The 27,232-nt window shown below is 58.7% G+C and overlaps 3 protein-coding genes across 4 annotated transcripts; all 3 read left to right on the top strand.

The window, feature by feature from the left end:
- The first annotated feature begins 1,363 nt into the window (after positions 1–1,363).
- Positions 1,364–4,150, top strand: HRURF (HR upstream open reading frame). The gene is made up of 2 exons (XM_045069505.1): positions 1,364–1,487; positions 3,698–4,150. The coding sequence occupies exon 2, from the start codon at positions 4,043–4,045 to the stop codon at positions 4,145–4,147; it is 105 nt and encodes a 34-aa protein (XP_044925440.1). The 5' UTR covers positions 1,364–1,487; positions 3,698–4,042; the 3' UTR covers positions 4,148–4,150.
- Positions 4,151–4,189: 39 nt separating this feature from the next.
- On the top strand, positions 4,190–19,521 carry HR (HR lysine demethylase and nuclear receptor corepressor). Of its 2 annotated transcripts, XM_045069504.1 has the most exons (20): positions 4,190–4,321; positions 5,584–6,234; positions 6,982–7,756; positions 9,115–9,265; positions 9,345–9,532; positions 10,923–11,084; positions 11,839–11,928; positions 12,088–12,203; positions 12,998–13,079; positions 13,443–13,606; positions 13,724–13,960; positions 14,169–14,334; positions 14,527–14,596; positions 14,790–14,920; positions 15,018–15,137; positions 15,242–15,357; positions 15,499–15,601; positions 17,307–17,471; positions 17,907–18,035; positions 18,181–19,521. In XM_045069504.1, the coding sequence occupies exons 2-19, from the start codon at positions 5,623–5,625 to the stop codon at positions 18,011–18,013; spliced, it is 3,555 nt and encodes a 1,184-aa protein (XP_044925439.1). In that variant the 5' UTR covers positions 4,190–4,321; positions 5,584–5,622; the 3' UTR covers positions 18,014–18,035; positions 18,181–19,521. The 2 variants fall into 2 exon arrangements, with proteins under 2 accessions (XP_044925439.1, XP_012917284.1); XM_013061830.2 differs by lacking the exon at positions 15,499–15,601.
- A 4,569-nt stretch (positions 19,522–24,090) lies between these two features.
- NUDT18 (nudix hydrolase 18) lies at positions 24,091–27,056 on the top strand. Its single transcript, XM_045069480.1, has 3 exons — positions 24,091–24,859; positions 24,950–25,163; positions 25,482–27,056. The coding sequence occupies exons 2-3, from the start codon at positions 25,019–25,021 to the stop codon at positions 26,075–26,077; spliced, it is 741 nt and encodes a 246-aa protein (XP_044925415.1). The 5' UTR covers positions 24,091–24,859; positions 24,950–25,018; the 3' UTR covers positions 26,078–27,056.
- Positions 27,057–27,232: the final 176 nt, after the last annotated feature.

The following is a 27,232-nucleotide window of genomic DNA, read 5'->3' as shown; positions in this document are numbered from 1 at the left end:
GCCCAGAGGGGAAGGGACGAGGAGAATTCCAAGTTCTGGGGCATTTCTGGCCAAGCACACACACAATCCTGAGACTGCAGCATTGGGTATAGCCTGGGCCTCCCTCAGAGCCTCCCGTGTCCCTCTGAGAATCACAGAGATCTCTGCCGCCCTCTGTGTGGGGTTCCTGGCCCTAGGGCCTCTAGGCTCTGGCTTGCTGGCAGCCCTCAGCCTTCTATTATCCACCAGGATGCCCAGGCAGATCAAGGCTGGGCCTCCGTTCCAACTGGCCTGGAGCAAAGACATGCTGGGGTCTGTGCTGGGCACTGAGGAAGATGAAGGCACCTGGGCCAGGCCCCTGAACATGCCTCAGCTGGGCCCAGGGACTTGCCCCTCTCAGTTTGCACCCTGGGCTGACTCTCCAGCTTCCCCGTCGTCTGCCTGGTCTGTGTGAGGGTCTTTTCCATTGCCTCCAGTTGCCGGGTGTGTGTGTGGTCCTGAATTCCTGGCCTCCCCTTTCCTGCCTCCACACCGCCCCACCTGCTTTCAGACCTTGAGGGGCTCCTCCCTTTCCCCTCCCTCTTCAGCTCCTGTCTGCATGTGATCCTTTCGTGTCCATCCAGGTCTCTGTTCCTGCCTCTGGCCTCCATGTGCCCTTGGCTCCTGCTGCGGTCATAGCGGCCACTCTGGGGCTCAGGAAGTTAGCCTCCTGCTCCAGCCCTGCCCTGGCCTAGGCCAAGTTGGGGAGTCTGGGCTGGCACTGCCCCGCCCAGGAGGGGGTCAACAAAAGCCTCCAGGCTCTCACCCTTTGTCCCCCATAAAGGTCAAGGACTTGCCAGGAGGTCCAAGTGCTGGGTAGGGGACAGAAATCCCAGCAGGAGGATGGTGCCTGCTACTCAGGAAATCCTGGGGGCCAGATCTGGGTTGCTAGGCAGAAGGTCCTGAGCCTGGGGCAGAATGAGGTAGCTTTCTCTACCGGGGTGGTTAGGCTGCAGGGGAGAGGAGGTTGGGGGAGGGAGGAGGAGCAACGGGGAGGTACAGACTGAGAAGAGGAATTAGGTCAGAGATGTGGGTGGGTGGGCACGAGGGGAGGGGGCATCTGCTCCAGAGCTTCCTCCTGGCTCCAAAAGCATCTCCAACACTTCCCTTCCTCTCCCCCTCACCCCAGGTCCTGGGAGAATTCTCCCTGGTATTCCCCCTCCCCCACGCCCTCCCCGGGGTCCAGGCATTGTCACAAGAGTGGGGGGCAGGGTGGGGGGAGGCCAGCCTCAGCTGTCTGAAGGATGGAGGGGCTGGGGAAGTAGGGCTAGGTGCCCAGACGGCCGCGTGTGTGGGAGGGGATGTCCTCAGATGCCCTCCACCCGGCAGTCCCCGCTCTGACGTGGGTGCCCCCCCCTCTCCCCGCCCGGATTAGTGGCAGCTTGGCCTGACTCTCCGGGGCTTCTTCCCCCGCCCCCGCCTGCTGCCCTCCCCTGGTGTTCTACCCGAGGGGCACTGTGCTTGCCCAGGTAAGGGGCTCTGGGGACAGGGTGAGGGCAGCTGGCTCGTGAGTGCTGCTGCGCTTGTCAGCATGAACGTGTGTATCAGTGTGTGTGTGTGTGTGTGTGTGTGTGTGTGTATGCGCCTGAGGGGTCGGTGTGAGCCCAGGGTGGGCCCAGGCGCTTCTGGGGGTGCTGGTCAGCTTGCCTTTGTCCATGAATCCAGCATTGTGTCCACGCATGTGTGGCTTTCCTTCTATGTTTGTATCTTTTGTGTGTCCTTTGATCCGCTCCGTCCTCAGGCACAGAACAGCCGGCTACAAGGGCTCTGTGGGCCGGTGGCATGGGCTGTGGGGCAGGATGGGAAGCCAGTGAGGGTGGAAAGGGCCTTCTCCCCCGACTCCCATGACCCCCTGGGCATTTCAGAAGCCCTGTCCCGAGAGTCCAGTTCTAGTTCAGAGATTGACCTGACAAAGCAGACATGGAACTGGGGTTGGGGGTTGAGGTGTGGGGGGATGACTGTCCTGCTCCCCTGTGACAATCCCCATCTCCATGGGGATGACAGTAACAGGCCCTCAGCACCCAGGACAACCCAGGCTCCCACCCTGCCCTGCCCAGCCTCTTCTAGGCCCTAAGCTGAAGGAATCTCCCCCTAGACTCTCCCACAAGCTTCAGCTGCCAGAGGACACAGATGGGGGACCACAGGCACACCCCACCACCACCCCCAGCTGCACCCTGGAGCCAACCTTGCTGGGGACGCGGTCTGGACCTTGGCATTATGGTCCACATTGGGCCCTCCACGGACATTTCCCCTGGCACACTCAGGTCCAGGGCACCCCTCAGGGGAGCTGGGGGAGGAAGGGAGTGTTAATAACTAAGTCATGTAAACAACCCCTACCAGCCTGCCCTGCCACAGAAGCGGCCCCTGGGGGGAGGCGGAGGGGCTGAGGGAGTTGGTGCCAACAGGGCCAAGTCTTGCCCAGCGCCCCTTTGGGCCTCCTCTTCTCGAGCCCCCTCCTCTACTCCTCAGCTGGTGAAAGGATTCCTGTCTCCCTTTGCGTCTCCTGGGAGAAGGCTTCCTCCCAGCTCTTCATGGCTCCCCCTCCCGGGGTGGTAGAGAGATGGTGACTTGGGACCAGGCCGGAGGCATCTGAGAACTCATCCCGTCCATGGGATGGGGTTGGGTGGGGTGGCACTACCTCAGTCCCAGGCTGGGTGAAGGCAGACCGGGGATGGCTTCCACGGGGAGGCCAAGGAGTCGTGGGGTGGGAGGTGGGGGGCCTGCAGGGAAGGGAAGCGCCCGCTGGGCGTGTGGGTTTCTATGTGTGTCTGAATCTGTTTGTGTCTGTGCTCTGGAACCACCCCCGCAGAGGAGCCGGGATGCTTCCCCGGGTGGAGGGTGCCCTGCTTTCCCATTTCCTCTCCTCCTCTCTGCTCCCTCCCAGGAGCCACTCCCATGGGCTCTTCTCCAGTGCTGGGCCTGGAAGTACTAGGAAACAGGATGGGGCAGACCCTCAGAACACTGGGCTAGAGCAGGTGTTGGGGCTCATCTGCTCCGACCGCCTGTCTGGACAGTTGGTGAAACATAGGCTCTTAGAGTAGGGATAGACTAGAGCCTAGGTCTCCCCAGAACTGCTAAGGCAGTACCCCGGTTCATTGTTGGGCCCTGGAAGGGGTCTTGAGTCAAGAATGGTGAGGAGCAGCTTGGCCCTTTGAGGATGAGGCAGGGCAGACATGGGCCAGCGGGTTGTGCCCATGTGACAGAACCAAAGGACCAGGAGCAAGTGTTCCAGGAGGCACAGGGTCGGCTGGCGTGGGTCAGGCGCCCATCACTGACCCGTGAGAACCCGACTGCCCCTGCCAGCTCTGGCACTGCCCCCCTCCTAGCCGCCCCGCCCTAGCACCCCGGGGGGCACCCCGCCCCACCATGGCCTGGTCCGGCCCCTCCCGCCCTTTGCTCCAGTTCCCGGGCTTGGCACCTATAGTGGGGGTGCTGCCCGCCTGCCAGGCTCCGGGGCCGGGCCCACGGGAGGGTGGGGCGGCTGGGAAGCTGGCACGCTGCCCCGGGGGAGCCTCTCTCGGCAGGCGCCCGGGTGCCGCGGGGGGGAGGGGGGAACAAAGGGCTCATTCTCCCCGTGCGCAGCCGGTGGCATCGCCGGGGCGTTGGCGGAAGCCCCCGGGGCCCGGGAGGGGGCAGGCCCAGGCGGGGCCGCCGAATCACGGGCTCCTGTTTCCCGCAGGGTGCTGGAGGAGGAAACCGGCGGAGCAGCTTCCCCACTCTCAGTTGTGCGTCTGGCGATGGCGATGAGAGGTCCTGCTGCGCTGTCCGCCGCGCTCTGCCTCCATTAGTCGCACTGCGCGGTGCTGCGCCCTCGCTGGTGCCTCTCTCCTGGGACCCGGGATCGGCCCCCACTTCCAGGCACGACCCCCTCCCCCGGCCTCTCGGCCTTTCCCCCCTTCCTCGGCCTTCTCCGACCCGGGGCGCACGTTCCCCCCGGCCCGGCTCCCACTCTCCCTCCGGGGACACCCGCTCCCTAGCCCCGGCCCGGCCCTCCCCGCGGCGCAGCACGGAGTCTCGGCGTCCCATGGCGCAACCCACGGCCTCGGCCCAGAAGCTGGTGCGGCCGATCCGCGCCGTGTGCCGCATCCTGCAGATCCCGGAATCCGACCCCTCCAACCTGCGGCCCTAGAGCGCCCCCGCCGCCCCGGGGGAAAGAGAACTCGAGCGCGCTGAGCGGAGAGCGGGAGAACGTGTCCTCGCTCGCCTGCCGGGAGGCCCCGGAGCCGGCCCATGGGGAGCGGGCGCCCGGCGCTGGCCACGACGACCGCCGCCGCCCGCGCCGCGCCTGGCCCGCGAAGCCCAGGTAAGCGCCGAGAGGGGGCGCCAGGGGGAGCCTTCTGGGGACACTCGTAGCTGGGCATTTCTGAGCCAAGACCCGGCTGCCCGCATCGAGGGAGTTCCCCGTGCTTCTCCAAGGTGCTGCGCCACAGGTCTGAAAGTTAGGATGCCCGACGGGGCTGGACCGCGACGGAGCGGTGGCCCTAGAAAACCCGAGCTACCTCTGTCACGGTTCCCTGGGCCTCCTCCCCTCTCTCCTGGGGCTTCAGCCAGCCGGCCAAGGGGGCCGCGCTGGGAGAGCGCTACAGCTCTGGTGCCACCTGTCACCCTGGTCCTTCGCACGCACGTTCAATTTTCCCTCCTTTGCCTCTCTCTGGGGCGCAGCCCGCATTCCCCGCCTCCTTCCCTCCCCCTGCCAGGCTGCAGTTACCAGCGGCCGCCAGCGGCCCTGGCACTGCCTGCTGGACTCAAGCAGCTTGACCTGTCCCAGCTGAGGCCTCTTAATCTCCCCTCTCCTGTGCTGGCTCCCTCCTTCCCTTGGGGGCTGTGGTGGAGATCTCAGCCCCCAGCAGTTGTCCCCGGACTCTGCTTCCAAAGCCAAGAAACCATAGAGAGATGGGAAGAGACACACCAGCGACTGCCCAAGTGTAGGGAGAGTTACCAGCCAGCATCCCTGCCAGGAGGCTCATCGCCCGTGACTTCTGCCCATCCTGCCTGTGCTTCCCACCGCTACAAGCTTGAGTGGGGCTGAGCACTGGCGGTAGGCAAGCAGTAGCCCCTGGCCCCACAGATGGCAATGTGGAGAGAGGCCTCGAGAGACTGCCAGTTTCCAAACCCTATTTTACACAAGGCCACATGGAGGACCAGAGGAGTGATATGACTTGCCCAAGGTCACATAGCAGGTGCTAAGTCAGGGCCAGGATCCTGCCTTCTTGTCCCCAAGTGCAATACCCTCCAGCGACCTCAGCTTTTTAGAGTCTCTCCCCTTGCCCTGCCCCATGGCTCGTGCCCAGGATCCAGACCCATCCTGCAAGTGGCAGTCTGCCGAGGGCCTCTGGCCCAGGTGGGCTTGGGCATTTGGGGCAAGGGCTGACCGCCCCACACTTGAGCATCCCACCCAGGCAGGTCCTTCGGGTTGCATGTGGGCAGGTGGCGTGGAGCTGAGCTGTAGGCTGGCACTTGCCTTACTGGTTTGAGCTGCCTTGGTGCTGCAGGGCGGTGCCCAGCTCTGCACCAGGCAGTAGGGTGCTTGGGGCACGTGCTCATGGTGTGTTGGTTATGCTCCAGGGACCCCCTCTGGGAGAGCCCCATGAGGGCAGGAGAGTGATGGAGAGTACGCCCAGCTTCCTGAAGGACACCCCAGCCTGGGAGAAGACAGCCCCCGAGAATGGCATCCTGGGACGGGAGCCGGATACCCTGCCTCAAGATGGTCTGCGCCGTGGTGCACTGTGCCTCGGAGAGCCTGCTCCCTTCTGGAGGGGTGTTCTAAGCCCCCCAGACTCCTGGCTTCCCCCTGGCTTTCCCCAGAGCCCCAAGGACACAATCCCACTGGTGGAGGGAGAAGGCCCCCGAAATGAGGAGAGGAAGGCCAGCTGGCTGGGCAGCAAGGAGGGGCTGCGCTGGAAGGAGGCGGTGCTCACCCACCCACTGGCCCTCTGTGGCTCGGCATGCCCACCTCGTTATGGCCCCCTGATTCCTGAGCATAGTGGTGGCCATCCCAAGAGCGATCCTGTGGCCTTCCGGCCCTTGCATTGCCCCTTCCTTCTGGAGACCAAGATCCTCGAGCAAGCTCCCTTCTGGGTGCCCACCTGCTTGCCACCCTACGTAGTGTCCAGCCTGCCCCCAGAGCGTCCGTGTGACTGGCCCCTGGCCCCACACCCCTGGGTGTACTCAGGGGGGCAGCCCAAAGTGCCCTCTGCCTTCGGCTTAGGCAGCAAGGTGAGATTGTTGGAGCAGAGTGGGTACCTGGGGCTTAGACCATGCAAGGTAGCTGAGTGTTCCCTAGCAGCCACGCCAGGTCACAGTGCTCTGCTCTTCCGTTCTGATGAAAACGTCAGATGGTACCCTTAGTAGAGGAGCCTGTCAGATCAGACAGCGTCAACCCCAAGCAATGCCTCCTCCGGGTGATTCCATCTCACCAAGCCTTCCCTGCCTTTGGGCCATTTCAGGGACTGACACACTCATTGTCCCCCCCAGAGCAAGGCCCTGAGAACTGCGGTTTCTGAATATGTGGTCTCGTCCTGGAGTTTGTGGGGGGCAGACAAGGCCCTTTATCTGGCTGCGGGATGTGGCAGGTTTCCCCATGACCTGTGTCTATGGCACATGTTCCCCCGCCCCAGGCAACCCACCCCCTTGCCCAGGAATAAGATTTATGCTATTTGAAGACCAGTATGATACTGGTCATCAAACGGTCTAAACAGATCCTTTGGTGGTGGCAGGCGCTGACCCTTTAGCTGCTGGATTGTTCGGAGGTCTGAGAAATCCCAGGGAGGCCTCGGGGGCAGGGTAGCAGGGCAGTGGGGAGGCACTTAGGGATCAGGGTCTGGAAACCAGTATTGAGTTCCTCAGTGTCTTCCCAACCCTTCAGGCCACACAGGCACACACCAGCTGGTCGTCAGTTCTGCCCATCCTTTGAAGTGCTGGGATCAAAGTCAGCATGAGCTCTACCCTTTCTCCTCTCTTTAGGGCTTTTACCACAAGGATCCAAGCATTCTCAGGCTGGCAAAGGAGCCACTGGCAACCGCGGAACCTGGGCTGTTAGGCTTCGCCCCTGGTGGGCATCTCCAGAGAACTGGGGAAGCGGAACGTCCTTCATTCCACCAGAGAGATGGAGAGGCAGGAGTCGGCAGGCATCAGAATCTTTGCCCATTCCTGCTGGGGCATCCAGACGCTGTTCCCCGGACCCCCTGGCCTGGTTGTCCCCCGGGCCTGGTTCATACTCTCAGCAACGTCTGGGCTGTACCGGGGGGTGGGAGCCTTGGGTACCAGCTGGGATCATCAGCCACATCCAGGTGTCCCTCTCCTGGGCCTCCTACCCCCCAGGGAGGCTGTTGCTCATCTCACCCACGTGCTAGAGATGGAGGCCTTGGCCCTTGTGGGAAGTGCCAGGAGGGGGGTGCCATCGGGCCCAGTGAATCCAATGAGGAAGTGAACAAGGCAACTGGTCCCAGGGCCTGCCCACCCAGCCATCACACCAAGCTAAAGAAGACATGGCTCACACGACACTCTGAGCAGTTTGGGTGCCCAGGGGGCTGCCCCAGGGATGAGGAGAGCCCACCTGCCCAGCTGCAGGCCCTCAAGAGGGCAAGCAGCCCTGAGGGAGCTGGTGGCAGCCCAGCTGCCAAGCGCCCACCCAACCCTTTCCCAGGCAGTGTGGGACAGGGGACCAAAGGCTGGCAGGAGATGCTGGAGTCATCGTTTGGGAACAAGGTGGAGGCGTCACAGCATACTAACCACAGAGGTAAGGGTGCAGAGGGCCCTACCTGGGAGGGGGCAGCCAGGACTGGGGCTTTGTGGGGAATTGGGGTCGTTGGGCCCTTTATGAGGGGATCATACAAGTGGTCTGGTTTCCAGCCGGATGTGATGGTTCTCTGGGAGTTCCTTAGCATCTACAGGCCAGAGCAAGTGGCTTCTTACTTCCGTCGGCCTCCTCCCAAGCTGTGATGTGTCTGTGGCATTGTAACAACACCTGGGTCCTGACTTTGCTGCCTGGTGCGTTGTGACCTTGGGCCAGTTACTTCACTTCTCTGGGCCTCAGTTTCTTCATCTCTAAAATGGGGCTAAAGATGGCACCTGCCTTGTAAAGACTGCTTGCTGCAAGATGAAATGGTATAATTCACATCAAAGGCTTTGAAGAATTCCTGGCGCTGAATTAAGTGAGCACTCACAAACATTCATCTTAGTGACTGTCTGTGCTACATAGCCCCGTCTGGGGGACTGTCCCTCCTAAAGGACCCCTTGTAGTGCTCCAGGAATGAACAACTCCTCCCTAGGCCAGCCGGATTATGGGAACTCATTTTGGACTCGGCTAGTAGTAGGACTTTGGAAGGTGCCTCCTGGACCTGCTGTCACGCTGTGCTCTTCACAGAGGGTTCTAGCACTGCCGGCTCGGGCTCAACTGTTCAGGGTCATTTCAGTTTCTTGGTCAAAGCTTCTGGATCGAAGCCCCCAGGGGCCTTGCCCAGGCACCCTTGCACCTGGTGTGGGTCCGTCTGTGCTCTTGCGGGCCTCTGCCAGGGCTGGGAGGCTGTTGGCCCCTCTCCCTTCTTGGGTTACTGCACCTGTGGCTGTGTTGAAACTCTCCGGCCTTCTCACCTTCCAGCACCCTCTGTCCTATGCCCGGATTGTCTCCTCACACTGACAGGCGGTCAGTGATATCACTAAGCCCACTGTGGAGCTATCCAAAGTTTGCACCAACTGAGGGACGCCTGGCTGGCTCAGTCAATGGAGCATGCGACTCTTGATCTCAGGGTCGAGAGTTCAAACCCCGTGTTGGGGCATAGAGCTTACTTAAAACAAAACAAAACAAACTTGCACTTGGATCAGGGTGATGGCCCAGCGGCTCCAGCCTTGGGCAGCAGACCTCTCCTCTTGGCCATCAGGCCACATCATGCATTCCGAGGCTCCCCCACCCAGCCCTTCTTGTGAAGGTTCTGGCTGTCTGGTTCACTTTCACTAGCTCCAAATCCAGCTCTGTAGACCAGGGCCTAGGGGCGGGTCTCGCTCTGCCTGTGGGTGGGCTGGGTGCTAAAGGCAGGGCCTGGGGCTCCCATAAGCTCAGGAGCCCCAGACCCCTGACCAGCTTCATTGCCTCCTCAGGACCCCAAGATGGCAGGGCCAGCCTCCAGGACCCGGGGCTTCATGACACATCTTGTTCGGCTCCCCGGGCAGGCACGGCTCAGTGCCAAAGCTGTGCCCATGCAGCTGGAGAGGCGGGAGGGCTGGCCCACCCCTCCCAGCAAGTGGTGAGGTGAGCCTCTTGCCCCTGGCTGCCCCCAACACCCTCCCAGTCGGGACTCTCTCCTTATCTTCCTGTATCCCGTGTCCAGATTGCCTCTGGGAGGGGAGCAGCCGCAGGAGGAAGACTCTGCAGCCTGCCCTGAGGAGGGAGGATGGTCTGGCCCTGAGGCCAGGCTCAGCAAGGGCCTCGCCAAGCATCTGCTAAGTGGTTTGGGGGACCGACTGTGCCGCCTGCTGCGGAGGGAGCGTGAAGCTCTGGCCTGGGTGCAGCGGGAAGGTGAGCAGGACACGTGGGGCAGGCGGGAGCCGGGGAAGGCTGGATCCTGTGGTCACTGTGCTTTGACAAGGATCATGGGGCCTGCAGAGTGTGGGCCCCTCCCTCCCATTAGCACAGTCCATCCTGGTACCAGCTCAAGAGAGCTCCTGCCCTGCTTTGCCCTTATTCCTGGCTTAGGCTCCTAGGCGACATGAGTTCTGAAGTTTGTTGCTGGGGCAAGGGATGTTGGGAGGGTGTGAAACCTGGTCTAGTCCAGCTGCCTGAGAGTTTCTGGGTTTGCTGGGGAAACAAGACAGAGTGCCACGTGTCTTCAAGGGCATTGGAAGGTGGGGGCCCTCCCTGCTGTTTGGGCTCATAGACCCTGGGAGGCTAGTAGGGTCTGGGCCGATGCGAAGGGTGGGGTGCCAGCCATTCATTGGGTCCCTCTGGCTTCAGGGTCTCCCTCCTCTACCCTCCTACAGCCCCGCACATGCATTTGAAAATGTGTGCACGCCCCTGCAGGAAGGTCACAACCTGGGTAGGAGCCCCTTATGGCTCCCTCTTGTCCCAGAGAGTCCAGTCCCTTCCCCCTCCCCTCGGCCAGTCTGGTCTGGCCCTCCCTCAGCCTGGATTCCCAGCACTTCACATCACCGGCGGCCCATCCTCCTCGGCTCACCCCAGCTTGTCCATCCCCTCGGGCCTTGGCACTCTCTGTTCCTTCTGTCTGGAATGCCCTTCTCCTCCCTTTCTCCCTGATGAATGAACACTTACTCATCACTTGGGGCCCATGTCTGTTGCTGCCCCCAGCATCCCCACCCTAGTCATTCTATCCTAGTCTCCTCCTCCAGCACTCTGGAGTATCATGAGCACTGCCGTGTTTGCGGGCCCATCTCCCCTCTTGGAATGTGAGCGCCGGGAGGGCAGCTCTGAGCCCTGACCTGCGCTGAGGCGCCAGCACTCAGCCACGCACAGGACAAAGTGTCGCATGAGTAAATGAACGCATGCTCACTGGCGTCCTTCCACTGACCGAGGAGGGCTTAGTCAGAAACTCTGGGTGAGGGAAGGCGTGGCCTCCTAAGGTTCCCTCTTCTGGTATTCAGAGTCTCCTGAAGGGACACCACCTCGGGATGGAGGGAAGTGGGTGGAGGACTGTGTTGGAAATGGTGTGGATTGATAATTCAGGGCCGATGGGGAAATCCTTGGAGCAGGAACTGGGGAGGTAAGGCCTGCACTGTTGCTGGGAGTTTTCTGGAGACAGTGCTAGGGGGAGGTTCTTTACAGAGGCTGTCTGACAGGGGCCTGTCTCCCTTCCGGGGTGGCCCCACTGTTCCACTCCATCCCTGCCTGGAGGTCCCCAGAAGGGACCTGTGGTCTGAGCCTCTCTGACCCTGTTCTCTCCCGTGGCTAACAGGCCAGGGGCCAGCCAGGACGGAGGACAACCCAGGCGTTCCTCGCTGCTGTAGCCGCTGTCACCGGGGACTCTTCAACACCCACTGGAAATGCCCGCACTGCAGCCACCGGCTGTGTGTGGCTTGTGGTCGCATGGCGGGGGCTAGGTGGGCCAGGAAAGCAGGTAGGAAAGGGGCTGGGAGCTGAAGGTGGGAGGGCAGGGATGGGGCCTGAAAAGGGCGTCTCTAAGGTTTGTGGCCGTTTCTGGGCTGCCTTTCCCCAAGAAAGCCTCGCTGCCAGCTCCAGCCTCCGTCACCATGGCTCAATGCCCCTTAGAGCAGACTTTTCCCTCTCCCCAGTCCACCTGTAAAAGGAGCCGAGTGCCTACTCTTTGCCTCCCACTTTGCTTGGCTTGCACCTTTTTAAACCTTACAACACTGTTAGGTGGGTATTACTGCCTCCATTTTTCCAGATAAGAAAAACACAGAGGTTACGTGACTTGTTCAAGGTCACACAGCTAGTAAGTGTTGGATCTAGGATTTAGACTCAGACCTTCCGATCCCAAGTCTTACTGTTCTCGTGGTTCTCAGCTTTTCTCCCTTGGCTCCACTTAGTCACCCGAGGGCTTAAAATTTCCCAGTGTTCCCACAGAGGTAGCCAAAAAGAGTTCCAGAGTCAGAAGCGTTTGAGAACACTGTATTCTACAAGATCATCTTGGAGTGTGGCAATGAGTGTCAGCATTTTAAAGGCTCTGCATTCTGCAAGCAAAGGATCCTATGTGATTTTTGAACCCAAGTGTCCCAGAAAGCCCATGTTTTATGGATTTATGGATTGTCGAGTCCCTTGATTTAGATGTCATGCCCTTGCCCTTCTTCACCAACCTTAAGCTGTGGTTTTCTCGGTTTCCTGACTGCAGCTTCTTTCTTCCTACCCCACAGGCCCTCAGGAGGAGTCCGTGGAGGAGTGTCCCCAAGAGGCTGGGCATACTGCCAGTTCCCTGACGCTCACCCAATTTGTTTCCAGCCAGGGTGAGCCATCTTGGAGGGGTGGGGTGTGCAGAGGGTGAGTCTCGGGGAAGAGTGGCTTCCTGTCTGGATGTGGCTTAGCCCAATCCCATGCCCTGCTGCTTGGCGAGGCCCTTCTGTCCACACTCACTACCAAACTCCATCTCCCCTCCCCACTCACAGCCTTGGCAGAGTTGAGCACCGCCATGCACGAGGTTTGGGTCAAGTTTGACATCCGGGGGCACTGCCCCTGCCAAGCTGATGCCCGGGTGTGGGCTCCTGGGGATGGGGGCCAGCAGGTAAGAAGCTGGGCAGTACTAGCTGATGGGCCCCCAGACTGGGCAGTGTGTCTGGATATTACTCGCAGAGTTTGGCCCTTGTCTTTTTGGTGGGGATGAAGGACATGGATGCTGGGTAAAATCAAGGTTCTTCTCCCTCTCCTTTGGGGATCAGGATCCATGGAGGGAGCTCTAGCATCGGCCCCACCTCCCTCTTTGCTTCCTCGGAGCGCCTACCCACTCTGTACGCCTTCTGGCTCAGCACTTGCCCCATCATGCCGGAGCTGTTCGCTGGCGGGCCCTGTCTCTCCACTCCCCAGGCCCGGGCTCCAGCGGGCGGAGTACAGACCCGCCTTCTTTCTATACCGTGCTTTTAACACAGAGCAGGCACTCAGTGTGCATTTTACAAAGTTTTTATAAAGTTCACTCTTTTGTTGTGAAACTGATTCATTCAAGAAATAGTTTATTGAATGCATTTTGCGTGCCAGACCCTGGTACATAGCCATTATGGAAAATACAACAAGTATAAGGAAGAAGACAACAGGCTAGAATGGTACCGTTATCATCTGGATGTATTTCTTTCCAGTCACTTATCTCTGTATTTGGTCCGCTTATTTTTGTGTATTTTAGGTCAGTACTGTGTGTGGAATTCTGTGAGCACCTTTTCCCCACCTAATGTTGTATCACAGAACCTGCTCCCTGTAAACCCAGTTTTGCAGTCTGTTGTTAATTACTGGTGGGTTGAATTGGATTGAACTCTCTTTGCCATTTTTAAATCTCTGGTTGGATTGGGGGGTGGTGGATGGGTTTCACAGAAGGAGCCGACAGAGAAAACTCCCCCAGTTCCACAATCTTCTTGCAACGGGGATACCAACAGAACCGAGGACATCAAAGAGGGTGAGCAGCTCCCCTGGCCCTTGCTTAGACTGTCCAGGGAGGCTGGGCCGGGCTTGGTGTCCTGAGGACAGACTGGAATGGCTTCAGCTCTCCTGTGCCATCCCTAATCTCCATCACTCTTCTCAAGTCATTCCAGAGAAAATAAATCTAAAAAAAATGTACGATGAGCCCCCTCACCCATCTCCAGTCAGACCCCCACTGTGAGCCCCTCCTTGGGAGAGGTTTTGGAAGCTGCTGGAAGTGGGAGGTGAGCGCCTCCAGAGCAGTGAGGAGAGAGACTCAGCCAGGAGATGAGGGCAGAGCCTGTGGGCAGTGGAGCCTCCAGAGAAAGGGGAAGCCCCTCACCGTTTTCCTCCCTGCCAGAGACCCCGGACTCCACTGAGACCCCGGCAGAGGACCGTGCCGGCCGAGGGCCCCTACCTTGTCCCTCTCTCTGTGAACTGCTGGCCTCCACTGCTGTCAAACTCTGCTTGGGGCACGAGCGGATACACATGGCCTTTGCCCCGGTCACTCCTGCCCTGCCCAGTGTGAGCAAGGGCACAGAGGGAGGCCTGGGGGCCTGGGGACAGAGGCTGGGCTGGCCCTCCCTGTGGGGTAAGGCAGGTCCTGAGTTGTCCTGCCCCTCCGTCCTTCCGTCCATGCAGGATGACCGCATCACCAACATCCTGGACAGCATCATTGCGCAGGTGGTGGAACGGAAGATCCAGGAGAAAGCCCTGGGGCCTGGGCTGCGGGCCGGGCCAGGACTACACAAAGGCCTGGGCCTGCCCCTCTCGCCAGTGCGGCCCCGGCTGCCTCCTCCCGGAGCTCTGCTGTGGCTGCAGGAGCCCAGGCCTCAGCGAGGCTTCTGTCTCTTCCAGGAGCACTGGAGGCAGGGCCAGGTGAGGCTCCTTCCTCCAGGCCCCCAGTTCTTCCGGCCCCGCTTGCCCTTGGAGCTTAATCTGTAGGCAGACTGGGTCTATCACCCGGAGTGGGCAGCAGGGTTGGTCCCCACGTGGGTCTGTTGTCCCCTACAACACGCCCCGGCCTGGCCAAGTTGGCTGCCTGTCCATTCTCCCCCCCATATCCTTCTGCCTTTCCTCGATACAGCCTGTGTTGGTGTCAGGGATTCAGAGGACATTGAGAGGCAACCTGTGGGGTACGGAAGCTCTTGGGGCTCTTGGAGGCCAGGTGCAGGCACTGACCCCCCTCGGACCTCCCCAGCCCACAAGCCTCCACAGTACAACATTCTGGGAGGGATTCTCCCGGCCTGAAAGTAAGTGTCCCTGATGTGGGGGAGGAGGAGCTGGGAGGCCGAGCCTGGTGGCAGCAAAGTCCCATGGTGACCCTGGGGAGGGAGCCAGAAGCAGAGCCCGGGGCCAAAGCTGAACCCTCTTGCTGCCACAGGGCCGGGTCCTCTGGCAAGGAGGTTCTTCTCCTGGGGCCAATGGCATGTCTCCTCCCCTAGTTCGCCCAAAGTCAGACGAGGGCTCCGTCCTTCTGCTGCACAGAGCTCTGGGGGATGAGGACACCAGCAGGTATGTATAGTACCAAAGGGAAAGGGCTGGCCCAGCTCCTTAGCCTCTGCCCAGCCCCTTGCCCTTACTTCTCCTCCTCCGCCTCCCACCCCATGACCCTCTTGCCTCTGGGAGTGACCCCAGGAGAAGTGGGCTCAGAGGGACTCTTGGGTACCTGGGTTGAGCCTGCTGGGCATGGCCCTGCCCCCTCCAGGTTGGAGAACCTGGCTGACAGCCTGCCCCTCCCCGAGTACTGTGCCCGCCATGGGAAACTCAACCTGGCTTCCTACCTCCCACCTGGCCCCGCCCTGCATCCACTGGAGCCCCAGCTGTGGGCAGCCTATGGTGAGTGCCCACTCCGCTCTTGGCTGGCCCCTGATCCCATGCCTGTTACTTCTGAGTGCCTGTGTGACCCGCCGGTCCCTTCTCTGCCTTTGCACAGGTGTGAACCCACACCGTGGTCACCTGGGGACCAAGAACCTTTGTGTGGAGGTGACTGACCTGGTCAGTGTCCTGGTATGTGCCGAAGCCCCACCGCCTGCCTGGCACCGGGCACAGAAAGGTGGGTCCCGGGCCAGAGGCAGGGGTTGGACTGGCCACAAATCTCGATGTGCGGTTTCTTCCCCGCCACCCCCAAGGCCCCCCTGACCTCTTTGTCTTCCACAGACTTCTTCTCAGGCCTGGACGGGGAGGGGCTCTGGTCTCCCGGCAGCCAGGTCAGCACTGTGTGGCACGTGTTCCGGGCCCAGGACGCCCAGCGCATCCGCCGCTTTCTCCAGATGGTGAGGAAGGAGTTGGGAGTCTTCCCCCTTCCCTTGCGCTGCCCTCGTGCTCCCTAGAAGTGGGGGCTCCCAGCCCCCCGAAGCTCTCCCTGTTGTGCGTGCCCCATGTGCTCACTCTTCCCACCGCCCCCCCCCCCCCAGGTGAGCTGGACGGCCTTGACTCATACAGAGAAAGCAGCTTGGGACCTTACGAGTTGTGTGGTGGGGCACACAGGAAGAGCTGGGGCTGAGCAGGGACCTAAAGGTGACTCGAGAGCAGAAGCTGGTGCAGGCTAGGCACTGTGTAAGGGCCTCGGGTACACGATCTCGATTAACTGGCACAGCCACCCTGTGTGGCAGGCTCTGCTGCCTTCCTATTTTGCAGCTGAGTAAACCCGGGCTGAGTGCAGAGCTGAGACGTGAGACCAGGTCACAGTCCAATTTCTCCTGGGGACAGACAGCCTCCCCTGCATGGGCTCCAGGTGGCAGAGGGGGAAGGGAAGCCCGTCTGAGATGCCCTCCTCCTGCCCCCTCCTCCGAGACCTACATCTTATGAGGTGGTGCTCTTTGGGATGCTAGCGAGTGAGGGCTGAGGGAGGCAGCATGGGAGGTAGGAAAAACTGGACCGAGGAGGGAAAGACTGGACCAAAATAAGGGGCAGGGAATGAGAAGATGAGGGGATGAGCAGGAGGTAGGAAGCTCCATGGGGCTGGGGAGGTGGAAGGTCATTATTAAGGTTAGAGCAGATGCAGTGGTTCCAAAGTCCATCTCAACCCTGAATGTCCTGGGCAAAAGACATCCACCAAGGGTCACTGCTGCTAAAGACACATGAACACATCCACAGACAGGCTGGTGTCACCACAGCTGTCCACCACCCCCCCACCTGCCCACAGGCACGCATATCTGCAGACAAACACAGAGGGATCTGTAGATGTACACACCGATGCTGGGACACGCCGAAGGAAGCAGACAGAAGCACACCTTCATACACAGATGGCCTCATCTAGTCTGGGTGTGGTGGCCCTTAGGCAGTCTCACAGGGCCAGGCCTGATGATTCACAGAGAAGGTTCGAGGGGCCTTTTCTCACTGGGTGGCCTGGGAAACACCAATAAGCTCCAGGATGGACTCTGAGGGCAAAAGAGCCTTGGCGCCTGCCTGGGGCCATCCTAGGGTTCAGCCTGGCTCACCAGCCTCCTTTTCCCCCATGGGCCAGTCTGGGAGCCCTGAGTCCTAAACCCAGGGACAATGACTGAGGTCCTACTGAAAAGGTGGATTTGGCTGGTGGCCAGGTGAAGGGTGATGCTGGCTTTGACCTCTGCGGGTACTCCGTGGGCATCTCCTTCTCTAGCTCTCATGAATCCCTGTCTACCCCAGGAGCGCCCCACTCCAGTTGGGCTGAGGAAGGCCCCCCATACCCATGCTTGCTTTGGAGGCCTCAGCCTGGCAGGCAAGCCTGTGCATCTATAGGGCATCAGGGCTTCTCTGTGGCCTTTGCCGGATCTGGGATCTCAGAAGAATCTGATCGATGCTTTAGATGGCCCCCTAGGGACATACAGCTATCTAGTGGCCTACAATTTAGCACACGATTCAGGACATTCGCGGGATACAAGGTTAAGAGCTCCTGGTACAGACAGCTTATGAGTTCAGTTCATGCAGGGTATCTTTTCTGGGTTTTTGGAGACAGGGGTCCAGGGCCAGGGACACAAGTTATTCGAGGCATCTAGTCCCAAGAAACGTGGGGGTTTAGATCCCCAGCCTCAGAAATCTCTGTTTTGCCGACCTGAGCAGCTCCAGCCCCTTACAGCCTAGCCCTTTCTCCCACCCCTAAGACTGCCCCCTGCCTATCCCTTGAGGCTTGACCACTTCCGCTCTTACCCTTTGCACCCCTGGCCTTTGGGAAGTCTACACCCTGCCCTGTGGCCCTTTACTCATTTCCCCACCTTGCTCATTCCCCCTTCTCTTCTTTGAGGTGTGCCCGGCGGGAGCAGGCAACTTGGAGCCTGGCACCCCAGGCTGCTGCTACCTGGACACGGGGCTGCGGCGGCGCCTGCGGGAAGAGTGGGGCGTGAACTGCTGGACTCTGCTGCAGGCCCCTGGAGAGGCTGTGCTGGTGCCTGCTGGGGCTCCCCACCAGGTGCTTCCCCAGCGGGCCAGGGGCTCTGTAGAGTGCTCAGACTATGAGAAGCGAAGGGGCCAGAGCAGACACTACATTGCTACAGGGGTCCCCTGCCCCTCTGGCCTCGCCCCTCCCAATGCCCTGAGAGCAAGGCAGGGCAGGAAGTCCCGCCCCACTGTAAGGAAGAGGCGAAGCTGAGCAGTCCGGAAGTCATCTAGCCCTACTGGGCATCGTGTCCTCTGATGCCCACCCTGCCTGGGCCCTCTCTGGCCTCCCCTTGGCCTGGTTTTGGCCATGCCCTTTGAGGTCCCTGCTGCTGGATCCAGGGCCCCGCTCTCTGAGAGTTGGGTGGGGGTCATCATGGGAAGTAGATCTCGGGGGCAAGAGGGACAGTGGGAGGATGCCTGAGCCCGTGTATCCACTGAGCCTCTGCCCACCTCCTTTCTGGCACAGGTGCAGGGCCTGGTGAGCACCGTGAGCGTCACTCAGCACTTCCTGTCCCCAGAGACCTCTGCCCTCTCTGCTCAACTCTGCCACCAGGGACCCAGCCTGTCCCCTGACCGCCGCCTGCTTTATGCCCAGGTGAGGGTGACACTGGCCAGGAGAGCAGCACAGCAAACCCATTCTGGGCCAAGCAAGCAGCCAGCCTAGGCCCAGAAAGGCCATTCTTGGCGGGAAGAGCCCTGGGATGTGACTGTAAACACCTTGTCCTTTCTCTTTCTTCTAGATGGACTGGGCTGTGTTCCAAGCAGTGAAGGTGTCTGTGGGAACATTACAGGAGGCTAAATAGGGGGATTCCGGAGGGGATCTGGGGTAGGCTGGGGACAGGTAGACCAGGTGCTCAATCCCCACACAGCTTCAGGAGAGAATGACACTGGGGGACTTGGGGACTTTTGATCAATCCCTCAGGCACCACTCTGGGCACAGGCAGGGCACCTTGTTTTCCGCTCCAATCTGGGTCCTAAAGCCAACAATCACAGTGCCATTGAAGCCCGCACCTGCCCTTCGCAGGCCAGCACCTGCTCTGTCCCTGCACCCCTCTCCACACTTCCACGCTGGGGGTGAAGGACTCCCTCTGACATCTGCTCCCTGAACCCAAGAGACAAACAGCCCTTCCTTGGGGGACCTTGGGAATCATTCTGGCTTAAGCAACACCTTCTGCTGCCTCATCCCTGTTCCCACCTGTGCCCGAGTGCTGCTTACATCACCCACATCTTCACTGGGCTCCAGGGTGGCTCTTCGCACTGCAGGCATGCTGGACAGGGGGCCGATGAAATCCTGCCCTTTTGCCAGACAACAGTGAAGTTGGAGGGGAGGGGCATCAGGAGACTGCCCAGGCTCAGCTGGAGGGAATGATATGGGCTATGCCTTGTCCCTGCTCCCTCTTCTCGCCTCCCTCCTTCGTGATTTCCATTAAAGTCTTGTTGTTTTGTGATTGCTGCTGGAGTGGTTGGCCTTGCTCCTGCAGGCCACGTGGACTGGGGAGGGAGGGGAGACAAGGAAATGGAGTGGGGTTGGGGGACTCAATGATAGGGACCTCACCCACCCCTGTCTGCTCCTCTTCCTGGGGCCTGGATCCTTCCCACTGAGGAGCAGATGGAACCTTCCAGGGGTCTGCCCTGAAGATGCTCCTGGCAGCAGACTGTGGACAAGGCAGAGCCCTAGGGTTCAGCGGCATGGCAGCCTTCCTGTGAGCGCTGGGGCTACAGAGATCTGGGAGCCCCAGCCTGCCAGGGACTGCAGGCTACCCCAGCTCTCCTGTCTGACCCGACCTGAAGCTCTGGGAGTGTGGCCCAGAAGAGCTCTTGCCTAGCCGTCTGCCCTCCGTGCCCGTGGCTGGCCCCAGGCCCGCTTCCCAGGGACTGGCTTGCTGCCTGCGACACTGGACAGCCCCCCCCCCCCCCGCCCCGGGCCCCCCCCCCCGCCCCGGGGCCCTCTGCGGCTCTGCCTGCTCGCATGCTCTTGTATATTGCAGTGCCAGCAAACTGCGACTCTTGGGGTACCTAACTGTTCCTACAGTGGTTTGGGGAATGGTGTTTTTTATGAAATAAAACTTTTTTATTATAAATTTCATAGACTTTCAGAACATTTAAAAAATAGGAAAAAGTCACCTGTAAGTTCATCTCCACTCAACCCAACCCAACCACTATTAACATTTTGGTGTATTTCCTCGTATTTTTTCCAAGGAGTTGTTTTATACATGACTGAGTTGGTCTGTTTTGTACTCGGTTTCTTCCTTTTGACACTGTATTGTGGTCATTTTCTGTGTTGCTACCTAACCTTCATTTTAAATGGCTGTTTGTGTTCCCTTCTGTGGCTTCGCTGTGATTCACATAACCATCCCTCATTTGAAAGAAAAAAAATCTGGCTTCTTCATTGTTTGCAGAGCTAGGTTATTTTCATATTTTCATGGGATAGAGAAAAAAGAAAATCAAGCAGCTCCTACATTTTACTCTGTCACTGTTTTCATTTAACCGATCTTATGTAAGTAACCCCTTTCCATGATTTTGAGGCAGACATTATTTATTTATATTTATTTATATTTTACAGAAGAGAAGAGAGACAGGCTGGGGTTAAGTGAGTCACCCAAGGTCACACAGCAGTTTTAGCAACAGAATCGGTGTTTGAACCAAGCTTTCTGACTATAGCCTCATTTACATTAGTCTCAGCCCTTCACAGATTTTGCAGATGGGCTTGCTGTCCTCTCTGTCCTTCCAACACAGACACTTTATAGCTGATTATGTTCCAAGTGGCACCGAGTGACCCTTCCCTATCTACATTTCATTTTATATGGCTAATTTCACCCCAAAACCCCAACATAGGGTCCTTCTTGTGGGAAGACAAAGACGGCCGAGTCACCAGGCCTCTCTCTTCTCCACAGACCTCTCCACCCCCCACTCCCATCTCATGGCAGGCCACAGCACCCTTAAGGGCATATGGGGTCTGACTCTTGTAAACAGCAGGTGGACCAAATGTTCCAGGACTGGCCCTGGGCAGGAAGTCAGTCCAGGTGGAGACTGACCCTGAGACACCTGGGGGCATCTGGGGGCACCTGGTGGCCCTCTTCCTCATGGAGGCTCAGCTGGTTCACCCCTAGGCAAGGATTGCCCTTGGGGCCTCTGCTTCTCCCAGCATCCCACTGTTCATATTCTGCTTCTGCCTCTCTCACTGGTCCACATGTCACCAAAGCACAGCTCTAAGAGCTGGAAGTGACTGCAGCATGTGGCTAATCAGTGCCAAATTTTTCTTTGTCCTTTTTAAAAAATATATATTTTATTTATTTATTTATTTGAGGGGCAGGGGTGGGGGAAGAAGTGCAGGGGAGGGGTAGTGGGAGAGGGAGAAGACGACACCCGGCTGACCAGGGAGTGAGATAAGGGGCTCTATCCCAGGACCCTGAGACCATGTCTTGAGCCAAAGGCAGATGCTTACCACACTGAACCACTCAGGCGCCTCTTTTTTCTTATAAAGTACGTTTTTAGACTTTTGATTTTGAAATGATTTTAGATTTACAGCCAAGTCACAATACAGTGCAGAAAGTTCCTGATTACCCTTCCTCGTGCTTCCTCTCCTGTTAACATCTTACACAAAGATGACACAGTAATCAACACAAGAAGTCCTTATCCATACACTATTAACCAAGCAGCAGGGCTTACTGGGATTTCACCAGTTTCCAAACAATGTCCATTTTCTGTTTGAGGATCCACCTAGGGCTGCATCTTACAGATGGCCTAGAGGGCAGACGGGGCTCCCCCAAGGTCCTTCAGCAAGCTAGTGGCAAGGCACGGGCTGAGCCAAACCTTCCCCTCCCTGCACCTTGGGTAACTGCCTTCCTCAACCTCCTGCTTTGCAAGGGGACTGCGCCTGTTGCCCGGTGGAGGCCTCTACATTTGACGACGCCCTTGCCCCACCCTGTCTGCCCATTCCCGCCCTGTTTCCAAGGCTGCCTACACGGCCTTCCTGCGCATGTGCTCACACGCGTGTGCGTCCACGTGCTCGGAAATGGCTTCCTCTGGGTTTGTTCCGGTGGGAGCTGGGAGTACTGTACAAGGCGATCTACCAGTCCCACAGCTCTTGCCCATCAGGCCACGCAGCCAACCCCCTTCCCCCAACCAAGCCAGTGCTCCACCCTCTCTGGGAAGGGAGGATGCAGAGTGAACTCACGGAGAACTTTCTTTGTTTCTGGTTCTGGAGACTTCTCTGTCAGCCCCTTTCCACCCTCGGCTTCCCCTATGGGTCTTAGGACCTCTGCTGCCTCGGTCTGGTGTGTGCTGTCTTCCAACCAACGCCTTGAGAAAGTCTACTTTGTCCTGTTTCCTTCAGCACTCCCAGGAGGGCTGGGTACACAGCCTTGAGGGGCCTCTGCCTGGGCAGCCCTTTCAGCTTACACGGGGCTTTCCTGTTGCCTCCTGTGCTGCTCGCCACAGGGGTGATTAGGTCCACTTAACAGGGGAGGAGTGCTTTTCCCAGTGATATGGGGGAGTGAAGCGGGGTTTTGCTGCAGTCTGCTCTTCCAGGCAGTCTGGTGTTTATCTTAGGCTGCCTCTGAGGCTCTCAGAGCCCTGCCAGACATGACCTCATTCTCTCTCAAATCATCCCTGGGAGGCAGAAAGGAGTCTGAGACCAACGCTGTTCCCACTTCACAGATGTGAAAACCGATGTGCAGACACATGCGGTCAACAAGTATGTTGACAAGTTGCTCTGCAGTCCCCGGGGCCAAACTCGGCCCCATGAGTTCCAGCGTTTGGGAGGAGAGGGGTCTTGGATAGGGCTGTGGTCAGCAGTATTCACCAAGTGGCTCAAAAGCTTGTGGGCCCAGCAGGGATGCCCTACCACCTACCACAGGCCCTACCCCCAGGGAACTTGCTGTCAATTCCCTATGTAAAAGGGGCCTGAGGAGGCCAGTCTGGTGTGACTGGAGTACCTGAGAGTTTAGTTAGGTGGCGGTCCTGTAGTCATATTTCATGACAATGGGCCTTTGTGTCAGCAACAAGTGCTGTGGCCCGGAGGGCTCCCCCTGAGGGCCAGGCTGCCTGGTCACCATGACCTGCACTGGACAGTCTACAGAGCTCCTCCTGTGATGTCTCACCTCCCCCAACAACCCTGTGAAAGAAAGGCTATTATGAGCCTAGTCTACAGATGAGGAAACTGAGGCTCACAACTCATCCAGAGGCTCAGAGCCAACCAGTAAGCTGTGGCGGGGCATCTGGTTCCAAGTCCAATGCTTTATCTACACCTTCCCAAAAGGAAGGCACACCAAGCTGGCAGGAGGGAAAGGGGAGACCCAACTGAGGATGAGGAGCCCAGACTTGTCTGGCTTCACAGTTTCACTCCAGCTGGCCCTGCATTCCTGTCCTGACAGTAGGTTAAAGGAAGCTCTGAGGAGGAAAGGTCAGTCTGGGAGAGAAGTCAGAACTCGCCAAAACAACCCACACCCTGCTCTCAAAGTGCCAGGCCACCAGGTCGTGCGAGCTGGGTGTGTGTGTGGTGGGGGTGGGTAAAGATGAAGGAGCGGGACCTGGTCCCTGCCCTCCCAGGGCTCTCAGTCTGCAGTGGAGAACGCCCTAAAACTGCGTGGGAAATGCAGTGGACGAGGGGCCAGGGCACCGATGAAGGCTGGGCTGGCTGATGAAGGCTGGGCTGGCTGATTCCAGGCCCAAATCCCCTCCTCCCATGGCCAGCCACACCTTGACCATCCCAGCCCTGCTCCCTCTCTCCTCTGAACACCTGTCACACCTCTTGCCCAAGCCATTCATTTAGCACTTGGCTTATAACCCTCAGTTGACTTTTTATTATATATTTATGTCCATCTCCGCAAGGTCAGACTATCCTCCAAGGCAGGAGCTAATGTTCCCCCTGCCATGGTGACATGCAGTACATTTTTAGTGAAGAAAGGTTATTTGGGAAGTGATCGATTTGGGCCATGCCATGGAAGGTGTATGACCAAAGTTGAACAGTAGGTCCCAGCCACGGCCCCAGGCCTCCGTGATGTCATCTGGGTTGTTGTGAAGTCATCGTTGCTGGCCACAGTGGGGCTCTGCAGCCCGCAGGCAGGATGACGTCATCGTCGGAACCCGCGCGGACAAGTGCTTGCCGGAAGAATTAGCGAGGCTGGTAGCTAGCAGTGTCGGGAGAGAGAGGCGGGGGTGGAGGGGTAACTGATTAAAAAGCAGAAGCAGCTCCGCTGCGCCCACCGGCCAGGCCCGGCTCCTAACCCACGGACTGGCCCCGCCCCCGCATTGACCGAAGCGAGCCAGCCAATCCGGGCAGGCCGCGGTGACGCGTAGCCTATCAGCGGACAGGACTCGCCGGGCGCTTCCGCATTCTCGAGCTCTTCTGGCCGGAGTCGGGAGGGGGCGAGGGCCGCGGACCACTGTCGCACTCGTCTCCCACCCTGCCCTGCGTGGCCGGTCTGCTGGGCGCCCGTCTGCCATCTCCCAGGGGACCCGATGGCCTCGGAGGACCTGGCGGGGGCGCTGGCGGCGGTGTTAGGGGGCCAGGGGCTGAGTGTGCACAGCTGTGACTCGGAGCCGGCCGGGGAGCCCCTGGCGCCTGTGCGGCTGCGGAAGGACGTCTGCTACGTGGTGCTGGCGGTGTTCCTCAACGAGCAGGTGAGCGTCCGCCCGCCGGGCCCAGCGCCCGGCCCTCCGCAGCGAGCAGCCAGCCCCGGTGGGGACAGAGGAACTGCCGGCAACAGCCACCACTTAGTGCGTGGTGCTTCCTAGTTTTGCAAAGCACTCTCACTCACACTTAACATCTGAGCCTGGAGCGGCCCAGCCCTGAGGTTGTCCCTCTATCCTGAAGAGGCATCTGAGGCCCAGGAGCCTGTTCATTTCCTCCCACTAGGCCTCAGTGTCTTGAGAGGAGGCCTTATTCCTCTTTCCCTGGAATCTTAAGCACAGTGCCTGCCGCTAGTGGGCCCAAGTATCTGCCCAGTGCCTCGGAGACCTCCTCTGAGTCCCATGGACAGTAATGGCATGACCTGTGCTTCTCTCAGAACTGTCCCACTGTGTGGTGCTCTTTCTGAGCTCATCCTTGTGCAAGCTACTGCAACCACAGCTAGAAGGGGCCAGGGCCATGGGTAGGAGCAGTGTGGGGGTGGGGGTGGGGTGTTTCAAAGCCCAGGCCCCAGTGTGAGACCCTGCCACAGTTTGTAAATCACCAGGGAAGATGAGAGATATACATAGAGACATATGGCATCTAGACATGAATCAGTGCAGGACACATGGCAAACCTCACCGTGGGGCCTAATTCGTAGCCCCTGAAACAGTTCCTGGGAATCTTAGCCCCTTTCTGAAATGGAAGTCTGAACGCAAAGAGGGCTACATTGCAGAGCGAGACAGCCGCGACCCCCGGCACACAAGGGCCAACTCCCTGGAGAGCTCAACCGTTTGAGGCGTGCACCAGTAAGGGGTTTTTTCCTGACTGTATTTGAGATGGGCTCTAACGCCAGGGCTAGGGAAGGTTCTCAGCAAGGATCCTCTCTCTCCCTTTAGGATGAGGTGCTACTGATCCAGGAGGCCAAGAAAGAGTGCCGTGGGTCTTGGTACCTACCCGCAGGGAGAATGGAGCCTGGGGAGACCATCGTGGAGGCACTGCAAAGGGAGGTGAAGGAGGAGGCCGGGCTGCACTGTGAGCCTCTGACATTGCTGTCTGTGGAGGAACGGGGCCCCTCCTGGATCCGCTTTGTGTTCCTCGCTCGAGCCACGGGTATGGCCTGCCCATTTGGCAGTGTTTGGCTGGGGGGGGGGGAGCTGAAGTTTATGGCAGTGTTTGGCCAGGAGAGGGGGTGGCAGCTGACACCTTTTCCCCAGCTTGTCTTCTAGTGATATGAGCCCCTAGTCTGTCTGGTACAAGCCTGGCATCTCCAGCTTGAGGATGTGACTCCCAGCCCCTGCCAACGCCTACTAGCCCCTACCCTGGGGCGGGTCAGGGTTCGAATGCTTGGGTGGCCATTTAATCTGCCAGACCGGGCACATCTCTCAACAGAGACCCTTTCCCCCACCCCATCCTCAACATCTCCTCCAGGTGGAATTCTGAAGACTTCCAAGGAGGCAGATGCAGAGTCCCTGCAGGCTGGCTGGTACCCACGAACCTCCCTACCCACTCCACTGCGAGCTCAGGACATTCTGCACCTGGTAGAGCTGGCTGCCCAGTACCGGCAGCAAGCCAGGCACCCTCTTCTTCTGCCCCAGGAGCTTCCCTGCAGTCTGGTCTGCCAGCGGCTCGTGGCCACCTTTACAAGCGTCCAGACAGTGTGGGTGTTGATGGGCAGAGGGGGGATGCCTCACTTGCCCATCACTGCCTGCGGCTTCACTCCCATGGAGCAAAGGGGTGGCATCAAGATGGCCATCCTGCGGCTGCTACAGGAGTGCCTCACCCTGCACCACTTGGCGGTGGAGACCAAGGGGTTGCTTGGACTGCAGCATCTGGGCAAAGACAATGCAGATGGCATCTGCTTGAATATGCTGGTGACTGTGGCTTTTCGGAACCCAGGGATGCAGAGTGAGCCCCCAAAGGTTCGGGGTGAGAACTTTTTCTGGTGGAAGGTGATGGAGGAAGACCTACAAAGCCAGCTCTTACAGAGGCTTCAGGAATCATCTGTTGTCCCAGTCAACAGATAGGAAGGTGCCATCGTTGTGCAAGGAGCTGGGCACATGTGCCCCCCACCCCACCGTAGCCCTGCCTTCCTTTGGGGAGGCAGGAGGTTGGCAGTCAGGGGTCTTGTTGCATTGGGAGCAGGTGATTCTCCTAGTTCTCAGGGTAATTTCCTTCTCTGTGGAATAGGTCCCTACAGTGCACCGAAAGGCCAGTGCCTTTAACCAAACAGGAAGGTCAGAGCTCAAGGATCTAATTGCCCTATCGGTAAAATGAAGGCACTACTCCCTAAGGGGATGTGGGAACTTTCTGAACCTGAGAGGGCATCTATCTACTCATCAATTTCCATGCTTGCGTCAGTAAAGGCCTACACCTGGATTCTCATACACTTAGAACACGGACTTGGGGTGCTGGGGGAGATTGTTCCAAGGGAGTGGGCTCCATGCTGAGTAAATAGGTGGTTCTTGCTTTGCCTTCCTGTCTAAATATCTCTGTGGGGAGGAAGTGAGCAGGAAGGGGGGACTGCATCAAAAAAGAAGCTCCTCCCCTTGTCCCACCACAGTCACCCACGTCTTCCCAGACAGCAAGCGGGTGTCCCAGACTGCAGGTGACTGGGACGGGCAGGCTTCCTGCCATCCACCATAGCCTCTGTGGCCCACTGGGGCTCTTTCTCTGGCCTGCTGGGGTGGGATGTGTCCACCTCCCCTCCAGGGTTTGAACCGTGAGAACACCAGAAGCTTCATGTGGGCAAGGGGTCATATAGGAAGAGCTGGTCCTGCCTCTTGGCGGAGTTCCATCTCCTTGAGCTTCCTTGTTCCCTCCCTGCATCATTCTGCTGTCCTCCAGGCTCCTGCCTTTCTACAACTCCAACCCAAGCTCGACCATAACCCTTTCTTTTCAGCCCAGCAGAATCATGATAAAAACCTCTTTTTAAAAGAGAACTTTACTAAAACTTAAGGGAAAACCACAGGGAGTGAACAAAGAAAATATACTGTGTGCTACTCACTGCGTGTAATACAGATTTCTGGTTCTGAGCAAGGGAACACTTGTCTAGGCTTCCCTTCTGAGGTAACTCCACTCTGACACTGATCGACTAGGATAAGCCTCCGTTTCCTTTCTTGTGCCCTTTGAGGACAAACATCTCCTACATGATGGAATCAAACACTTTCTCTTTGGTTCCC

This window comes from Mustela putorius, unplaced genomic scaffold, assembly GCF_011764305.1.
Source record: "Mustela putorius furo isolate JIRA1106 unplaced genomic scaffold, ASM1176430v1.1 tig00003937_pilon_pilon_pilon, whole genome shotgun sequence".
Taxonomy (NCBI): Eukaryota; Metazoa; Chordata; class Mammalia; order Carnivora; family Mustelidae; genus Mustela; species Mustela putorius.
The sequence above is the reverse complement of the archived record's forward strand: the minus strand, read 5'-3'. Positions and strand labels throughout refer to the sequence as shown.

Excerpts from the sequence above, each read along its gene's own strand:
- HRURF (XM_045069505.1), top strand. The coding sequence starts at position 4,043 with ATGGCGCAACCCACGGCCTCGGCCCAGAAGCTGGTGCGGCCGATCCGC.
- HR (XM_045069504.1), top strand. The coding sequence starts at position 5,623 with ATGGAGAGTACGCCCAGCTTCCTGAAGGACACCCCAGCCTGGGAGAAG. Across the intron at positions 6,235-6,981 it reads CCTTCGGCTTAGGCAGCAAG|GGCTTTTACCACAAGGATCC; the intron begins GTGAGATTGTTG and ends TCCTCTCTTTAG. Across the intron at positions 11,929-12,087 it reads CCAATTTGTTTCCAGCCAGG|CCTTGGCAGAGTTGAGCACC; the intron begins GTGAGCCATCTT and ends CCCCACTCACAG.
- NUDT18 (XM_045069480.1), top strand. The coding sequence starts at position 25,019 with ATGGAGCCTGGGGAGACCATCGTGGAGGCACTGCAAAGGGAGGTGAAG. Across the intron at positions 25,164-25,481 it reads GTTCCTCGCTCGAGCCACGG|GTGGAATTCTGAAGACTTCC; the intron begins GTATGGCCTGCC and ends CATCTCCTCCAG.